Source organism: Oryza sativa, chromosome 8 (genome assembly GCF_034140825.1).
Source record: "Oryza sativa Japonica Group chromosome 8, ASM3414082v1".
In the NCBI taxonomy this organism is placed as follows: Eukaryota; Viridiplantae; Streptophyta; class Magnoliopsida; order Poales; family Poaceae; genus Oryza; species Oryza sativa.
In genome coordinates, this window is record NC_089042.1 from 25,292,779 (window position 1) to 25,306,954 (window position 14,176).

Sequence of the window (14,176 nt, forward strand, 5' to 3'; positions counted from 1 at the left end):
TATTCCCGAGGTTGTGGAAGAGGAGGTGGACTCGGTAGACATGGCATAGAGGCAGAATAATCACGACGCGGCGAAGACATAAGGCGGCGCAGCGTGAGCAGAGCAGGGCAGGGCGCGGCGCGGGCAGGGCACGGCGTAGTGCGATGGGGGCAGAGTGCGGCGCGGCGCGGAACGAGCGAGGGCGCGGTGCGGTGCGTCGTGGCGCGGTGGGGACGCGGAAGGCGCGGTGGGGCTGGGGCGCGGCGAGATCGCGAGGGGAAATCGCTGGGGCGTGGCGCGGTGGTGGGGACGCGGAAGTCGCGTGGGCAGCGGAAGAGAAGCGAACGCGGAAAAAGCGAAGGCCAGAGGAAGCGGCGAATTAGGGTAGAAGGAAACCGGTATGTGATACCATGTAGAGAATTATGAGACGCCTCACAACCCAACGTGGGAGGGCGATTGTATTTATATATCCAATACAATAGAGATTACAACAAACTCTTAAATAAGAGTTATATACGGATACAATCTGTACAAATCTAATCTAACTCTAATAATACTAACACTGCGTATATTTCAGGAAACGAAATCATCCTCCCTTAATTTGGGGCAGCTAGCAACACCAACTAATTACAGGCAGTAGAAACGAAGTGAGAACGAGAAATGTTTCCTACGGCGCGCATGTGAACAGTGATGCTGCCTAGTGCAGGAGATATAGCAACGAACATATTGCACTCTGCTACTGAATTGAAGTGAGAACAAGACATGCATATGCTTGCACCTGTGAGGCTGTGATTGATTTTGTTTGTGGTTGCTGTGTATTTCAGCCAAGGCTGACCACATATGATCGCATATAATTAAAATTCAGATATTTTCAGATCTTCTGTGGTCTGCGTGTGACACTGGTGCATCATCATGCATTCAGCCGGGCAGAAGCTAGGCCTGGCCAAATATTCATCAATGACTCAATGTGTACATGTAGGGGTGGACAGAATAAAAACTAAATAAAAAAAAACAAGACCAAGATCGAAAAATTCGATCACCAATTCTATTCCAGATGTTGAAAAACCATATTTTATTCAACCAATTCGATTCGTACCACCTTCTACTCCTCGGCATCAACAGCATCTCTCTCTCTTTAACGGGACGCCTCCTTTTCTAGCTCGAGGTGCACATATGGAGGCTAAAGTGGTTGCCAGCACCTCCGCCTCACTTGGTGTTTTATGTGATTTTTTTTACGATTTCTATGTTCTTTTTAATCTCTAAATTTGCGTATGATTTATGTGGTTTTTTTCTTCTCTGCAGTTGTCAATGATTGACTGAGATTGGGACTAAATTGTTCGGCCTTCAATTTTTCTTGTTGGTCTTGACTTTCTGATGGCCGAAATTTAGCTGAAGATCGAAGGACGATACCAAATTGATCAGTCAGACAGACCTACATGGAGAACAGAAATAGTGCGGGCAAGAATTTTTACCCTCATTTCTAGTGATAAAGTTGTCCACTTGAACGGGTGGAATACCATTCCAACTTCCAAGTCCCTATAAACACAATAACGGCTGCTAACTGCTACCAATGCATGGCTACTTCGGAACATCTATACTCACCGCGATGTTGATGTCGCCCGTATAAATTTCAAGAGGAAGGTCAAGTTCGCTTACTCCGCAAGTGTATACTATTGGTAGAGATACAAGTTGAGAGGATAAGCATGATTTTCTTACCCGCTTATTCTACTTCTGTCTCATTTTTTCTTCCAAAATGTATACTAGCAAGCGGGTAGGGGTGAAAACGGATCGGATTCGAACGGATAGTAGTCATACCATATCCTATACCATATTTTTTAATCGGATTCGGAGGCAATGCGGATAATGTGTGGAAGCAGATGCGGAGCGGATTATTTCAGATGTCAGAAATGGTGCGGAGTCGGTGCGGACTCGGGTCGGAAATGGATGAAAATAATCGGATGTGACATGTATATACAATCGATACAACATCTGATCATCTGTACAATGAGCAACAATGAGATACCAATATCATAATTCACATGATCACAACATAATATAATGTCAAGTTGTTAACGATTGACTTGTCTTCTGTCCAAAAGCATGTAATCAACACATATAGTATTGGCATCACGATGGCAAGAGGCGTCGCCGGCGCCAAGACGGAGACAACCAGGTGACCAGCGCAACGCCTCTGGGGTGGAGACGGTAGGCCACGGCGCCGGGGTGGAGAAGGCAGGTGGCGGCGGCGGCGGTGGCGCCGGGCTGGAGACAGTAGGGCGCAGCGCTGGGTGGAGAAGTCTGGCGGCAGCGTGGGAGGACTAGAAGAAGAGAAGTCTCGATGAAAAAATTGGTTGACGCGACGTCGACGGAGTCACGGACTAAACTCCTGGATAGATTGATGGATAAGGTGGACCTGGATGGGCTGAATCTTTGCACGATGAAAATGCACATGTCAAATGGGCCAAATTGAGTGGTTATATGGGCTGTGAAAATTCGGATTATCCGCCAAAATATTTATCGGATAATCCGCTTAAAATAGCGGATAATCCGTATCCGCCGGATATTACCGATACCATATCCGTATCCGCATCCGCATGTAACTATCCGCATCCGCATGTAACTATCCGCATCCGCATCCGCATCCGGCCGGATATCTAAAAACCCTTACCATAACCTTACTTCGGACGGATTCGAAGCGGATCGGATCGGATAATATACGCTCCGTTTTCACCCCTACAAGTGGGTTTCTATACGGATGTGATTGCATACTTACATCCCTACCTATTGGTGGCGCTAGGCACAGTGGCACGTACGTGAACCAACATCATGACATTCTTATGTACATACTTTGCAACAATGCAACATACCCCTAACAGGCAAATGCTAACACTATGCAACGAGAGTATAATCAATACAACACATGCATCGGCATGCACACAGCTGCAGAAGCTAGGGTTCTTTAAATCACATAAAACATGGTGATTATGGGCATGTTTGGAGAGTTTCTAGCAGCTGCAGCTTCTCTCAAAATCTTTAGCTCTAAATAGTACAGATTCTCACACAAATTCTAAGAGTATGCAGTTATAGAATCCAGAAAATAAATCTGAAGTTAGAAGTTGCTTCTTGAATTCTTAAGCCCTAAGGCTGTCAACGAGCCAATCTCGAGCGAGCTTGCGTGTCTAGACTCGAGCTTGTGAGCCTAATCCTCCTGTATAGGATAATATATATTTTGATGATAAAATTTTGTAAACAACAATAATTTCAATTAACAGTATTGAAGAAAAAGATTATGAGAACTTAAGATTAATATATGATGCGGAAATACAATATTTTTTCACATGAATATATACTAATTTATCATTGAGCTACTAACTTATAACATATAAAAGATAAAAATTATACACACAGTTAGACTCGTGAGAAGCTTAAGTTCGGCTCGTTAAGAGCTCGAATCGAGTCTGAGGCGAGCCGAGCTCGAGCAGCTCGTTTTTTGACAGCCCTAAGCCTCACAAACAAGACCCATGAGACGGTATAGACAGTTACGATATCGATGGACCGGTGCAGCCCAAATGCCCATGAGGCTCAATACGGTCATACTAACACGGGAGGGGTCCATGTGTCGATCGAAACGTCGTCCCAACACTTTGGTCTTGGTCTTTTTTACACTGAAAGCCTGAAAACCTATATCGGTTCCTCACTTAGGGTCTGTTTAGACAATGGGACAAGAAAAAGTAGAATTGGGATAGAGAAATGAGTAAAGAGTTAGGATTAACGGAAGAGAGAGAATGAATGGTTAGGATTTAAACATGTATTTTGTTGAGTGGGAAATTACTTCCCTAACCTATTAATCAAATAGGACCTTACACTTAAGCTTCATCGCAGTAGATGCAGAAAACGAAAATATGTTCCCATCTAGATTACCTAAAATGTGCGCACATGTGTAGCCCTCGGGTCTCTGGAAGGCGATAGGCGTGGTCTTGTTTCGACTTGTAAGTTGTAACGAACGTGCATGGGCCGGAACCGTGATGCTGTACCTAGCGCAGGTGACAACAATGAAAAGTTTCGCTTGTGCACGTGTTTGATTTCGATTTTGCTAAACATCTATCGGGTGATTTTTTTTTCTCTGATATTTGATGTTTTCTTGGGCGTAGGATCGTGCGTCAATATTAGTACAGAAAATTACAGTCCTATATAACTAAAACTAGCTGGGTGGCCCGCACAATTGCGCGGTTAGCATCCATATAAAATTATATATATTTTTAATATGATTTTACTTAAAATTTATTAAATAGTTTTCTCATTATCTTTAGATTTTGAAAGTTCAAACCTTATCATCCTCTTATTTCTAGTTTTATAATTTTTAAAAGTCACACCAGTTGCTACCCTTTACTTTTGTCATATTATTCTTCATTTGATTGCTCGATCTACCACTGTTTCTATTCATTCTCCTTGGAATCTTTAAAATTTGGATCCAAAAACTTATAGTTTTTAGAGTTTATTGTCATGTTGGGCTTATTTTTTATAATTTCTAGAAGTCCCGTCCAACGCTACCATTATACTCCTCTACGACTGTCCACTTCATCTTCTCTTTATTGTCATTGCTTTTTTAAAGTCGAACATAATTATTGTTTAGGTTCAATTTTTTTTTACTTTCTAGAAGTTCTGCCAAAATGTCAGCGGCTTTGTCACTGTACTCCTCTACGGCTCGGCCGCTGTTGCCCTTCTTTATTATCATTGAGATTTTAAAATCAAACATGATTATCATTGGGGTTTATTTTTTTACTTTTCAGAAGCCCGAACTTTTAAAAATTGGACCTTATAGTTTTTAGAGTTTATCGTCTCGTTGGGTTTCATTTTCTTTATAATTTAGAAATCCCGTCAAACGCTGCTACTATACTCCTCTATAACCTGTTCGCCGCATACACTTTATTGTCATTGGGATTGTAAAAGTCGAACATAACTATCATTAGAATTTATTATTTTTACTTTCTAGAAGACATATCAACCATCGGCGGCACTGCCATTGTATTCCCATACGACCCGCCGTTGCCTTTCATTTTTATTTTAATTGAAATTATAAAAATTAAAAATAATTATCATTGAGGTTTATTTTTTTACTTTCTATAAGTCCCGCCAACCGCCTTGACAGATTGCTTCACGACCTGCCCGTCGTCCTTTATTTTAATCATCATTAGGATTTTCTTTTTGGTGTTTTATTAATAGTTTTTAGATGTCCCATCAACCGCCACCACTCTGCTCCTATATAGGCCTATTACTTAATTAATCTCGGCATGTGTTTTAAACGGTCTTTTCTTTCAATAGTCTTTATTTTTTATCACCAATTTTAATTATTTATAAATTGTATTTCTAGTTGAAATCTTTTTTCTTTTTCTAATTTCAGAATTTATTTTATTTTTCGTATTGTGTTGTTTTGATTTTTTTTATTTTCTTTTAATTTCAGTTGTTTCAAAATTGTATTCCTACTTTAACTCTCTTTTTAATTTGCCTAATTTCGTATTTTATTTTATTTTTTATTCTGAATTTTAATTAATGTACTATTGGGTTATTATATGTACTCTTATTTCAATATTGCTTATATTTAATTACGAATTTCAATATTGCTTATATTTAATTATGAATTTCAGTTAATTTTAAATTGTATTCCTACTTGAACTCTTCTATTATTTTCTTTTTTCTAATCTTTATTTTTTATTCCAAATTTTGATTAATCTCGTATTAGATTATTGTATGGACTCATCTTTCAATATTCCTTATTTTTAATTCCGAATTTCAGTTATTTTTAAATTGTTTTCCTAAATGGACTCTTCTTTTTTTTCTAAATTCGGGTTTTATTTTATTTTTATTCCGAATTTTGATTAATCTTATATTACGGTCCAATATGGACTACTCTTTCAATATTGCTTACTTTTAATTCTGAATTTCAGCTATTTTTAGATTGTATTTTTACTTGGACTCTTCTTTTTTTTCTCCTATTAATGTTGAAATTTCTAGCCTCCACAGCGAACATGGTGCCTGTTTTGAAGGTTGTTTTAATAATATAATAGATAGATTGTTCAGGTGATATATGTGTTGCCACGGCTCATATTTCTAGATTCACATGAGTATGAGTTAAGAATATTTGAGATATTGTAGATCTTTAGCCATTTTATCAAGTCTGCTGAATGTGTAACACATTTGGTCGCCGCCTTCGAGTGGTTTGACGGGCACATCTCAGGCTGATGTTGACTGGCAGGCTAAAGACCCAGCATTGTCTCCAATATTCTTCTCTCGAGGCGTCGGATATTTCATTATGTCTGCCTGTGACAGTAATTAGTTTTTTTGTCTATATTTAATACTCTATGCATATGTCCAAACATTCGATGTGATAGGGTGAAAAGTTTTTACATGGGAATTAAACAGGGCCAAAGTTGCATTCAGTATTGTGTCTACAGCTGATCCGGATTCCGTCTAATCATAAGTTGCTCAGCTGAGCCAGCGATGGTTGTTTGCCACGTTTAATTCTAAACATCGTCGTACAATCTTAAGTACTTAAAAATGATCACCAATCAGTCTCAACTCCTAGTTACTTCTTATAATTGTCGTATGATAATCTAGTGCGCAACTGAACAAAATATATTTTTTCTTTTTTTAATATGTGCCAAAGCTATAAACTATTTTTAAGTACATACAGATCTCTATACATCCCATCAGCGTTGGGCTAAATAAAAATGCTACTAATATGTTTAGCATTCTCTCTTGCATTTGAATCCGGTTAGGAATGCATATTGCTTTCTACTGGCTAGTTTTGATTCCAATGTCATGGTGTCAGGATGGCATGCAGCAGATACAATTAATGTGTCCGATTCAAAAATCACAATGTGTCCGATTCAAAAATCTCTCTGAACTTTCCAAATTGTATGAGGACGCCGAGTCATTGTAAATCCTATTTGAATTCTATTTTTCTTTTTATTCAATTAATGTGAGAATTTTTAGCCTCCACAGCGAACGTGGTGCATTCTTTCAAAGCTGTCTTAATAATATAATAGATAGATAGATAGATTGCATTCGTAAATTCAATTGATGTGACATATAAGTGCACTGTAATTTTAATAAAAATATTATGTAAGTAAATATGTATTTGTTATTCTTTTATAGTTCTTTGGATGTAAATCTAAGAGTAGAAAAAATCTAGGTAATATTTTTATTAGAAATCACCCGAAAAATAGATATACAGTTCCGATTGATTTTGCTTGTGGTTTGCCGTGGATTTTGGCCAAAGCTGACCAACTCACTTGTGGTCCGCGTGCGACACTAGCGTATCATAACGATTCAACAATGTGGACATGGAGTCCAGAAAACTAGGTGAAACCCGCGCGTTGCTACGGGAGTGTTTAGTATAATAATAAATAAAAATAATATGTAAGATAGGTAGACAACATAAGATTATATAAGTTAACGTGGTTTATGATAATTTAAATTTAAATTATATACAGAATGATGATTCAAATATAAAAGTAAGCTAATATGACTTTATGGAAGAAGAAAAGTATTGAAATAATTTGGACAATAGATTAATTATCTAAAGACTAAAAATAATTGAGATGATATAGATTAATGAGAGAAAAAATGAGAGAGATAATTTGGACCATAGATTAATCATTTAAACACTAAAAACAATTGATATGATATGAATGAGAGAAGAGAAAAATAACATTAACTAAATAAGGATGAACTATATAGGTACATAGCATATTATAAAAAATAATATATATATATATAATGTAAATTTTGTGAGATGATGATTTAACATGCTTGTATTTTAAAAGCTATAAAATGTAATAAATTATAAAATTATCAATAATATAATATGTTTGCATGAAGTTTAAATTTAATGATTGTTAGTGGATGATGATGTGGTATTTTTGTATGTTAAACTTTAGTAGTTAGTGGGTTATAACTTTATAATAAGATATGATACTACGAGCAAGAACTCAACCGGACTTGTAGTGACAATTTTAAATTCGTCCACCTAAACGGGAGAAATGCCATTATTCCAATTTCCAAATCGCTAGAAACACAGTAACGGCTGCCTACCAAACGCATGGTTTCTTCGGAAGTCGTAACACATTTGTAGTACTCCTCACCACGTCGTCGACTCGATCGTACCTGTAAATTCCAAGCCGCAGTTCCAAGCCGCCACCACAGCTAGCTCCACATATACCGGAGACACGACACCTCCAGCGTTTGCGTACACGCACATCCATAATGGAGCGCGACGCGTGGCTGCTATGTGCAGCGCTCGCCGCGGCGACGGTCGTCTACTACCTCGCCTGCACGACGTCGCGCCGCGCGCAGCGGCGTCGTCTGCCTCCTGGCCCGACGCCGCTGCCGGTGATCGGCAATGTGCTCAGCCTGCGCGGCAACATGCACCACGCGCTGGCGCGCCTCGCGCGCGAGCGGTATGGCCCCGTGATGGCGCTGAAGCTGGGCCTCGTCACCGCCGTGGTCGTCTCCTCGCCCGACGCGGCGAGGGAGGCGTTCACCAAGCACGACCGGCGCCTCGCGGCGCGCGCCGTCCCGGACACCAGCCGCGTGCGCGGGTTCGCCGACCGGTCCATGATATGGCTGCCGAGCTCCGACACGCGCTGGAAGACGCTGCGCGGGGTGGTGGCCACGCACGTCTTCTCGCCACGGAGCATCGCCGCGGCGCGCGGCGTCCGCGAGCGCAAGGTGCGCGACATCGTCGGCTACTTCGCCGCGCACGTCGGGGAGGTGGTCGACGTCGGCGAGGCCGTGTACAGCGGGGTGGTCAACCTCGTGTCGAACGCCTTCTTCTCCGGTGACGTGGTCGACGTCGGCGAGGAGTCGGCGCACGGGCTACGGGAAGCCGTGGAGGACATCATCTTGGCGATCGCGAAGCCCAACGTCTCCGACCTTTTTCCCTTCCTCCGCCCGCTCGACCTGCAGGGATGGCGTCGCTGGGCGGAGAAACGCTACGACACGGTGTTCGACATCTTGGACAACATAACCAACAGCCGTTTGGCCGACGCCTCGGCAGGAAACCACGCCGGCGACTTCCTGGACTCCCTCCTCGGCCTCATGTCCTACGGCAAGATCGCTCGCGACGACGTGACAACCATAATGTTCGACGTGTTCGGCGCCGGGACAGACACGATCGCCATCACGGTGCAGTGGGCGATGGCGGAGCTGCTCCGCAACCCGAGCATAATGGCCAAGGCGCGCACAGAGATGGAGGACGTCCTCGCCGGCAAGAAAACCATCGAGGAGAACGACACGGAGAAGTTGCCGTACCTCCGGGCCGTGATAAAGGAGGCAATGCGGCTTCACCCGGTGGCACCGATACTACTGCCGCACCAGGCGGCGGAGGACGGCGTGGAGATCGGCGGCTACGCCGTGCCGAAGGGGTCGACGGTGATCTTCAACGTGTGGGCGATCATGCGTGACCCGACGGCGTGGGAGAGGCCGGACGAGTTCATGCCAGAGAGATTCCTGCAAAGAGCAGAGGTAGATTTCCGAGGAAAAGACTTCGAGTTCATGCCGTTCGGGGCCGGAAGGAGGCTGTGCCCGGGGTTGCCGATGGCAGAGCGCGTCGTGCCATTCATACTGGCGTCGCTGCTGCACGCGTTCGAGTGGAGGCTCCCCGACGGCATGTCGGCTGAGGAGTTGGATGTCAGTGAGAAGTTCACCACAGCCAATGTTCTTACTGTCCCACTGAAGGCCGTCCCCATACTTGCCTCTAGTGCTAGTGAACTACAAGCAAGCTAGCAGGATAGCCTACCTCATGGCGCATTTGCGGGGCTACATTTAAAGTTTAAATATCGAATAATACTATCAAATAAAGCACAGCTTCGGTGCATATTTATCTTTTGTTTCTTTGTAATCCTACTTGTTTTTATATTAATGAAATCAGTGTTTAATATATATCATAAGTAAGATAAAAAAAGAAAAAGAAGGAATCTGTTGAGGGGTTTTTTCTTCTTCTCTCTTTTTTTTTGCATAAATCTGTCGTGCAGAACTGCAGATGGCTTGCTTACTCAGCAGATGGTACTACAGATCTATTGGCACTAGCCACTAGGCACACACGTGAACCAATATCCTGACATTCTTGTATACTTTGCAACTTAACAGACAAATGCTACTACTAAGCTAACATCAATTGGTCAAGGAAACTAAAAGATAAATCAGCATTTTGTCAAAGATCTAGCTGTACCTGCCGAGTACCCTGCATTTGAGCACCCGATCTTGGACATAAAACCCGGGAGTCACCATGATCTTTACTTGGCAAGGGTTCTGTGACCTTTGCTTGTCAAGATGGATGTCTTCCATGTACATCTGATCGAATGCCCGGTTCTCCTCGACGCGCAATATCACCAGAGGTGGGCTGAATGAGAATGCCAGCAGGTGGAGCAACCAGATGCACTTGGAAGCCACAAAGAAGCACTGCAGCAGCTGCTCTGCCCATGGCCATGACCAGTTCAGCATGGAGACAATGCAGCTCATTTTCTGATCGCAGAAGCGGCTGAAGTCCTCACAGTGGTACTTGGTGCCCTTCTTCAAGACTTCATTCCAGCTCAAGTTGCGAAGCGCAACAAATGAAGCAAAGTTCTCCTGACGATCTTCTTTTGGGTCGAGATACTTGGGTGGCCCGTTCTTCTGGAATGTGCAGTTCTCAAAATCTTGATACATTGCTTGGTTCATCAGAGCTTCGAGATGATACAGTACTACCTTCGGGTGCTTGTCGGTTAGCGTGACTTGATAAGGTTGTAGGAGTAAGTTTAGCTTATCAGATAGTCCGTTGTCAGCATCTTCAACTTGTTGGATTAATACCTTGCAGAACTGTTTGATGGAAAGGCGAGCTTCTGATACTATCTGCAAGAAACCCTCCACCATTACTTCATGACTGACGGGCATAGAATTGTCTCTACTAACAGCAAGTGATCTAGCTGATCTTTTCGAGTGAGATATCATGTTCTTGGTGCTGGTCGCTTGCTTCAAAGCCTTCTTCAGTTCCGAGCAGTACCCTTCCAAGCTCACTAGCTTGGTGGTCAGTTCTCCTAACGACGATTTCATCTCTGCAGCTTCTTGAAGAGCAGCATCCCTATTTTCATTGGCCTCAGCAAGCTCCTTTTTCAGAGATTCTAGAGAAAACACCCCCCATTCCTTAAGAAGCTGTGACATGTTCTCGCATTCGACGGTGTTTGGCGACATGTCCGACTTCACTTTCCTCTTTGACTTGGGTAAGAGCCACGAGAGAATATGTGGCCCCTTCTGCCTTGGCCTTGAGCAGATGGATGGGTGGTAATTTGACTGCGGCGGCACTCTACTGCTGAGGTTCTTGAGAGCATCGACATCGGCTTCAGGGTGCCTACTGATTGTTGCAGGCTTGCAGGTGTTGCAAGTAGTCACAGCTTTGAATTCTGCCAAATCTGTCCTCTTGCTAGCCGATTTGATGAAACTGTCGGTGGAGAGAGCAGGCTGAAGGAAGGATGGATGGTTTCTGCATCCCATTCTGTTCCGTCGATGCTCGTTCGATGAAGAAAAGTGGAGCTCACTGTTTGATGAAGAGAATGTGTTGTGATTGTCGAAATCTGAGAAAGCCACCTCATCTTCCTGACCTTCATGATCCAAGCCGATTCCGCTCCAGTTCTCAGATAGGCTCCTGTTGTCTTGGCGAATATAATTCATTCCACTAAGTGCCTCTTCATCATAAGTCTGAAGGAATCCACCAAATAAGAAACAATTTTTAGTTGTCAGATGATGAATCAGGAAGCAAACAAAACATTCAGAATATTAACATGACCCATGAAAAAGGTCAGATTCCAAGAAGAGGCAGCAGAGTCCATGATTCATGCCAAGTTAGTGCAAACATAGAGTAACAGCTTAATAAATACAGTACTACGTACTACTGAGGAATCAGCTCGTTTCACAAAAATCAGCTTGGTAGAAAGTACGCGCACGGTGCACCAACACGGCAACAAAGTTTAAGCATTGATTTACACACCAAGGTTCATCATTCATCAATAAAACCTAAAGATAAGCTCTAGTATAGGGAGCAAGTTTTAATCTCAAATGGTGCTTGAGAAGAGCAGTACCAGTAATTAGCAACCAAACCTACAATTATCTTTTCTTCTTAAAAAAAAAGAAAAAGAAAGCAACCAAACCTACACAATATAGCAACCAAACCTACAATTATTTCTTCTTTTTTAAAAAAAAAAGAGAAAGAAAGCAACCAAGCCTACACAATATAATCCTCACATAAAGATGAACGAGAAAGCAACAGTCTACACAATATAATCCTCACAGAAAGATGAACAAGCAGATCCCGATTCCCGCAACTTAGCATAGCATAGTTGCAAAAAAGTTAAGAAAAATGGGATGGCAAGCAGACTAGCAGAACAGGCAAAATCAACCACCAAAGTGACCACTTCTCACGCTCCTCGATTGGAGAAGAAGAAACGAAAGCTGAAGATATATATATATAGAGAGAGAGAGAGATTGCTCACCGGAGTGAAGACGGGGTAGTCCTCGGCGACGGCGGCGGCGGCGGCCTTGGAGAGCGCGGGCGACGCGCCAGGCGGGAGGCGGATGAGCGACGCGGCGGGGCTGCGGCTGTACGCGCTCCCGGCATTGGCCGCCGCGGCGCCCTGGCCCTGGAGGAGCGCGGCGTGGAGCGCGCGCAGCTCGGTGGCCTTGGCGATGGCCGCCTGGATTTCGTGCCGCGTGGCGGGGGCCGGGACCGCCGCGGTGGCGTGGGGCGGGTGGTGGGTGGACGAGGACGACGAGGTGGTCGCCTCGGCCGCCATGGACACCGGCGAGGGCGGCGGCGGCGACGGCGGCGCGGGGAGCGGGGTCAAGTGGTGGTGTGGGTTGAAGTGCTACAGGTCATAGCAGAGCGGAGGAAGAGAGAGGGAGGGGAGAGGAGGGGGGTCGCTGCAGTTTGTTGCTTGTCGGTCCCGTGGGATGTCTGGAAATGAAGCGAGGGAAGAAAGGAACAAGGCAACATTGTTTTTGGTAGGCCTTCAACCCTACTTCCTGGCTCCCAAAATATAAATATTTTTATTATAGTGTGATGTTAAATATTTTTAATTTTAACTACTAATAGCGAAAAAAATGAAAAAATCAATAATGTAAAATTGATGTTCATTAAAACAAATTGTCATAATATGAAAAAAAATATTTAAAATATACTACATTTATAAATATTTCTAGTCAAAGTAGCATCTCAAAGACTGTGTTGAAGTCTAAAAATACTTATATTTTGAGATGAAGGGAGTAATATTTCTCCTTCTCTTTTTTTTTATTTCTTGTAAGGTGGTCCTGATCTTTTTTGAGCTTATGGATTATTAATATCATGGACCTTAGTATGGCTTATAAACATTATTAGTTTGTGAAAATTTCCTCCCTAGCATTTTTGATATTTTTTTTCTAACATGTGAAGTGAATCTAGCTCAATTGGTTAGGTTCGTTGTGGTGGAACCAATCCACCTAGATAATTGACACGGGTGCTCACAAGCTGACCTAATCTTCCGGAGATTCTTATAGAGATAGAGTGTGTTTGTGTACACACGTTGTGAGCGTTTGTGTTTATACTATTTTTTTAAAAAAAACTTTTTAAAAACAAATTTTCTAACCTTCTAATATTTGTGCTCTCGGGTAACTTTTGTAAATTCAGTTTCATCCATTATGTTTAAAGAAATGGGCAAAGGTTAGTTTTGGAGTCATTTTGTTCATATTTTCTACTAAAAAATAAAAGTATTTTTTAACTTGCAAACTCAGCAATAATTTATGAGTTAAAAGCATGATAAATAATTCCTAATATAGTTTGGCATCTTCCTAAAATATTTTAAAATGAAATTTGATGATATCATCAAGTCGTCCACAACAACGACAGAGGATATTGGCTAACACTTTCTTACTTAAAAAATGTCTTGCACGATAAGGTTTTTGTCATGGATGTGGATCCTTCCTATATTGCGTATAGGATAGCATAGCAGTTGCTAATATGTGGATCTATGTACATATATCAGTGGCTGCTGTACACCTGCATTATAGAATCCCTGTAATTTGCACACCATTTTGGCGGGATAAGCTGATGTTGCCTCAGGCGCCATGCCAATTCAAGCGTTGCTCAAGTCATCGTAAGAGGAAATAAAACCTGAAGGGTTTTTGTCATGTA

At 42.5% G+C, this 14,176-nt stretch overlaps 2 protein-coding genes across 2 annotated transcripts; one reads left to right on the forward strand and one right to left on the reverse strand.

Annotated features, from left to right (window-relative positions):
* Positions 1-8,011: 8,011 nt before the first annotated feature.
* Positions 8,012-9,921, forward strand: LOC4345988 (cytochrome P450 76M5-like). The gene has a single exon (XM_015792583.3). The coding sequence runs from the start codon at positions 8,245-8,247 to the stop codon at positions 9,763-9,765; it is 1,521 nt and encodes a 506-aa protein (XP_015648069.1). The 5' UTR covers positions 8,012-8,244; the 3' UTR covers positions 9,766-9,921.
* A 39-nt stretch (positions 9,922-9,960) lies between these two features.
* LOC4345989 (IRK-interacting protein) lies at positions 9,961-12,908 on the reverse strand. Its single transcript, XM_015792582.3, has 2 exons — positions 12,504-12,908; positions 9,961-11,712 (listed from the first exon to the last, which is right to left on the reverse strand). Exons 1-2 carry the CDS (start codon positions 12,801-12,803, stop codon positions 10,201-10,203), a joined length of 1,812 nt encoding a protein of 603 aa, XP_015648068.1. The 5' UTR covers positions 12,804-12,908; the 3' UTR covers positions 9,961-10,200.
* Between the last annotated feature and the right edge of the window lie 1,268 nt (positions 12,909-14,176).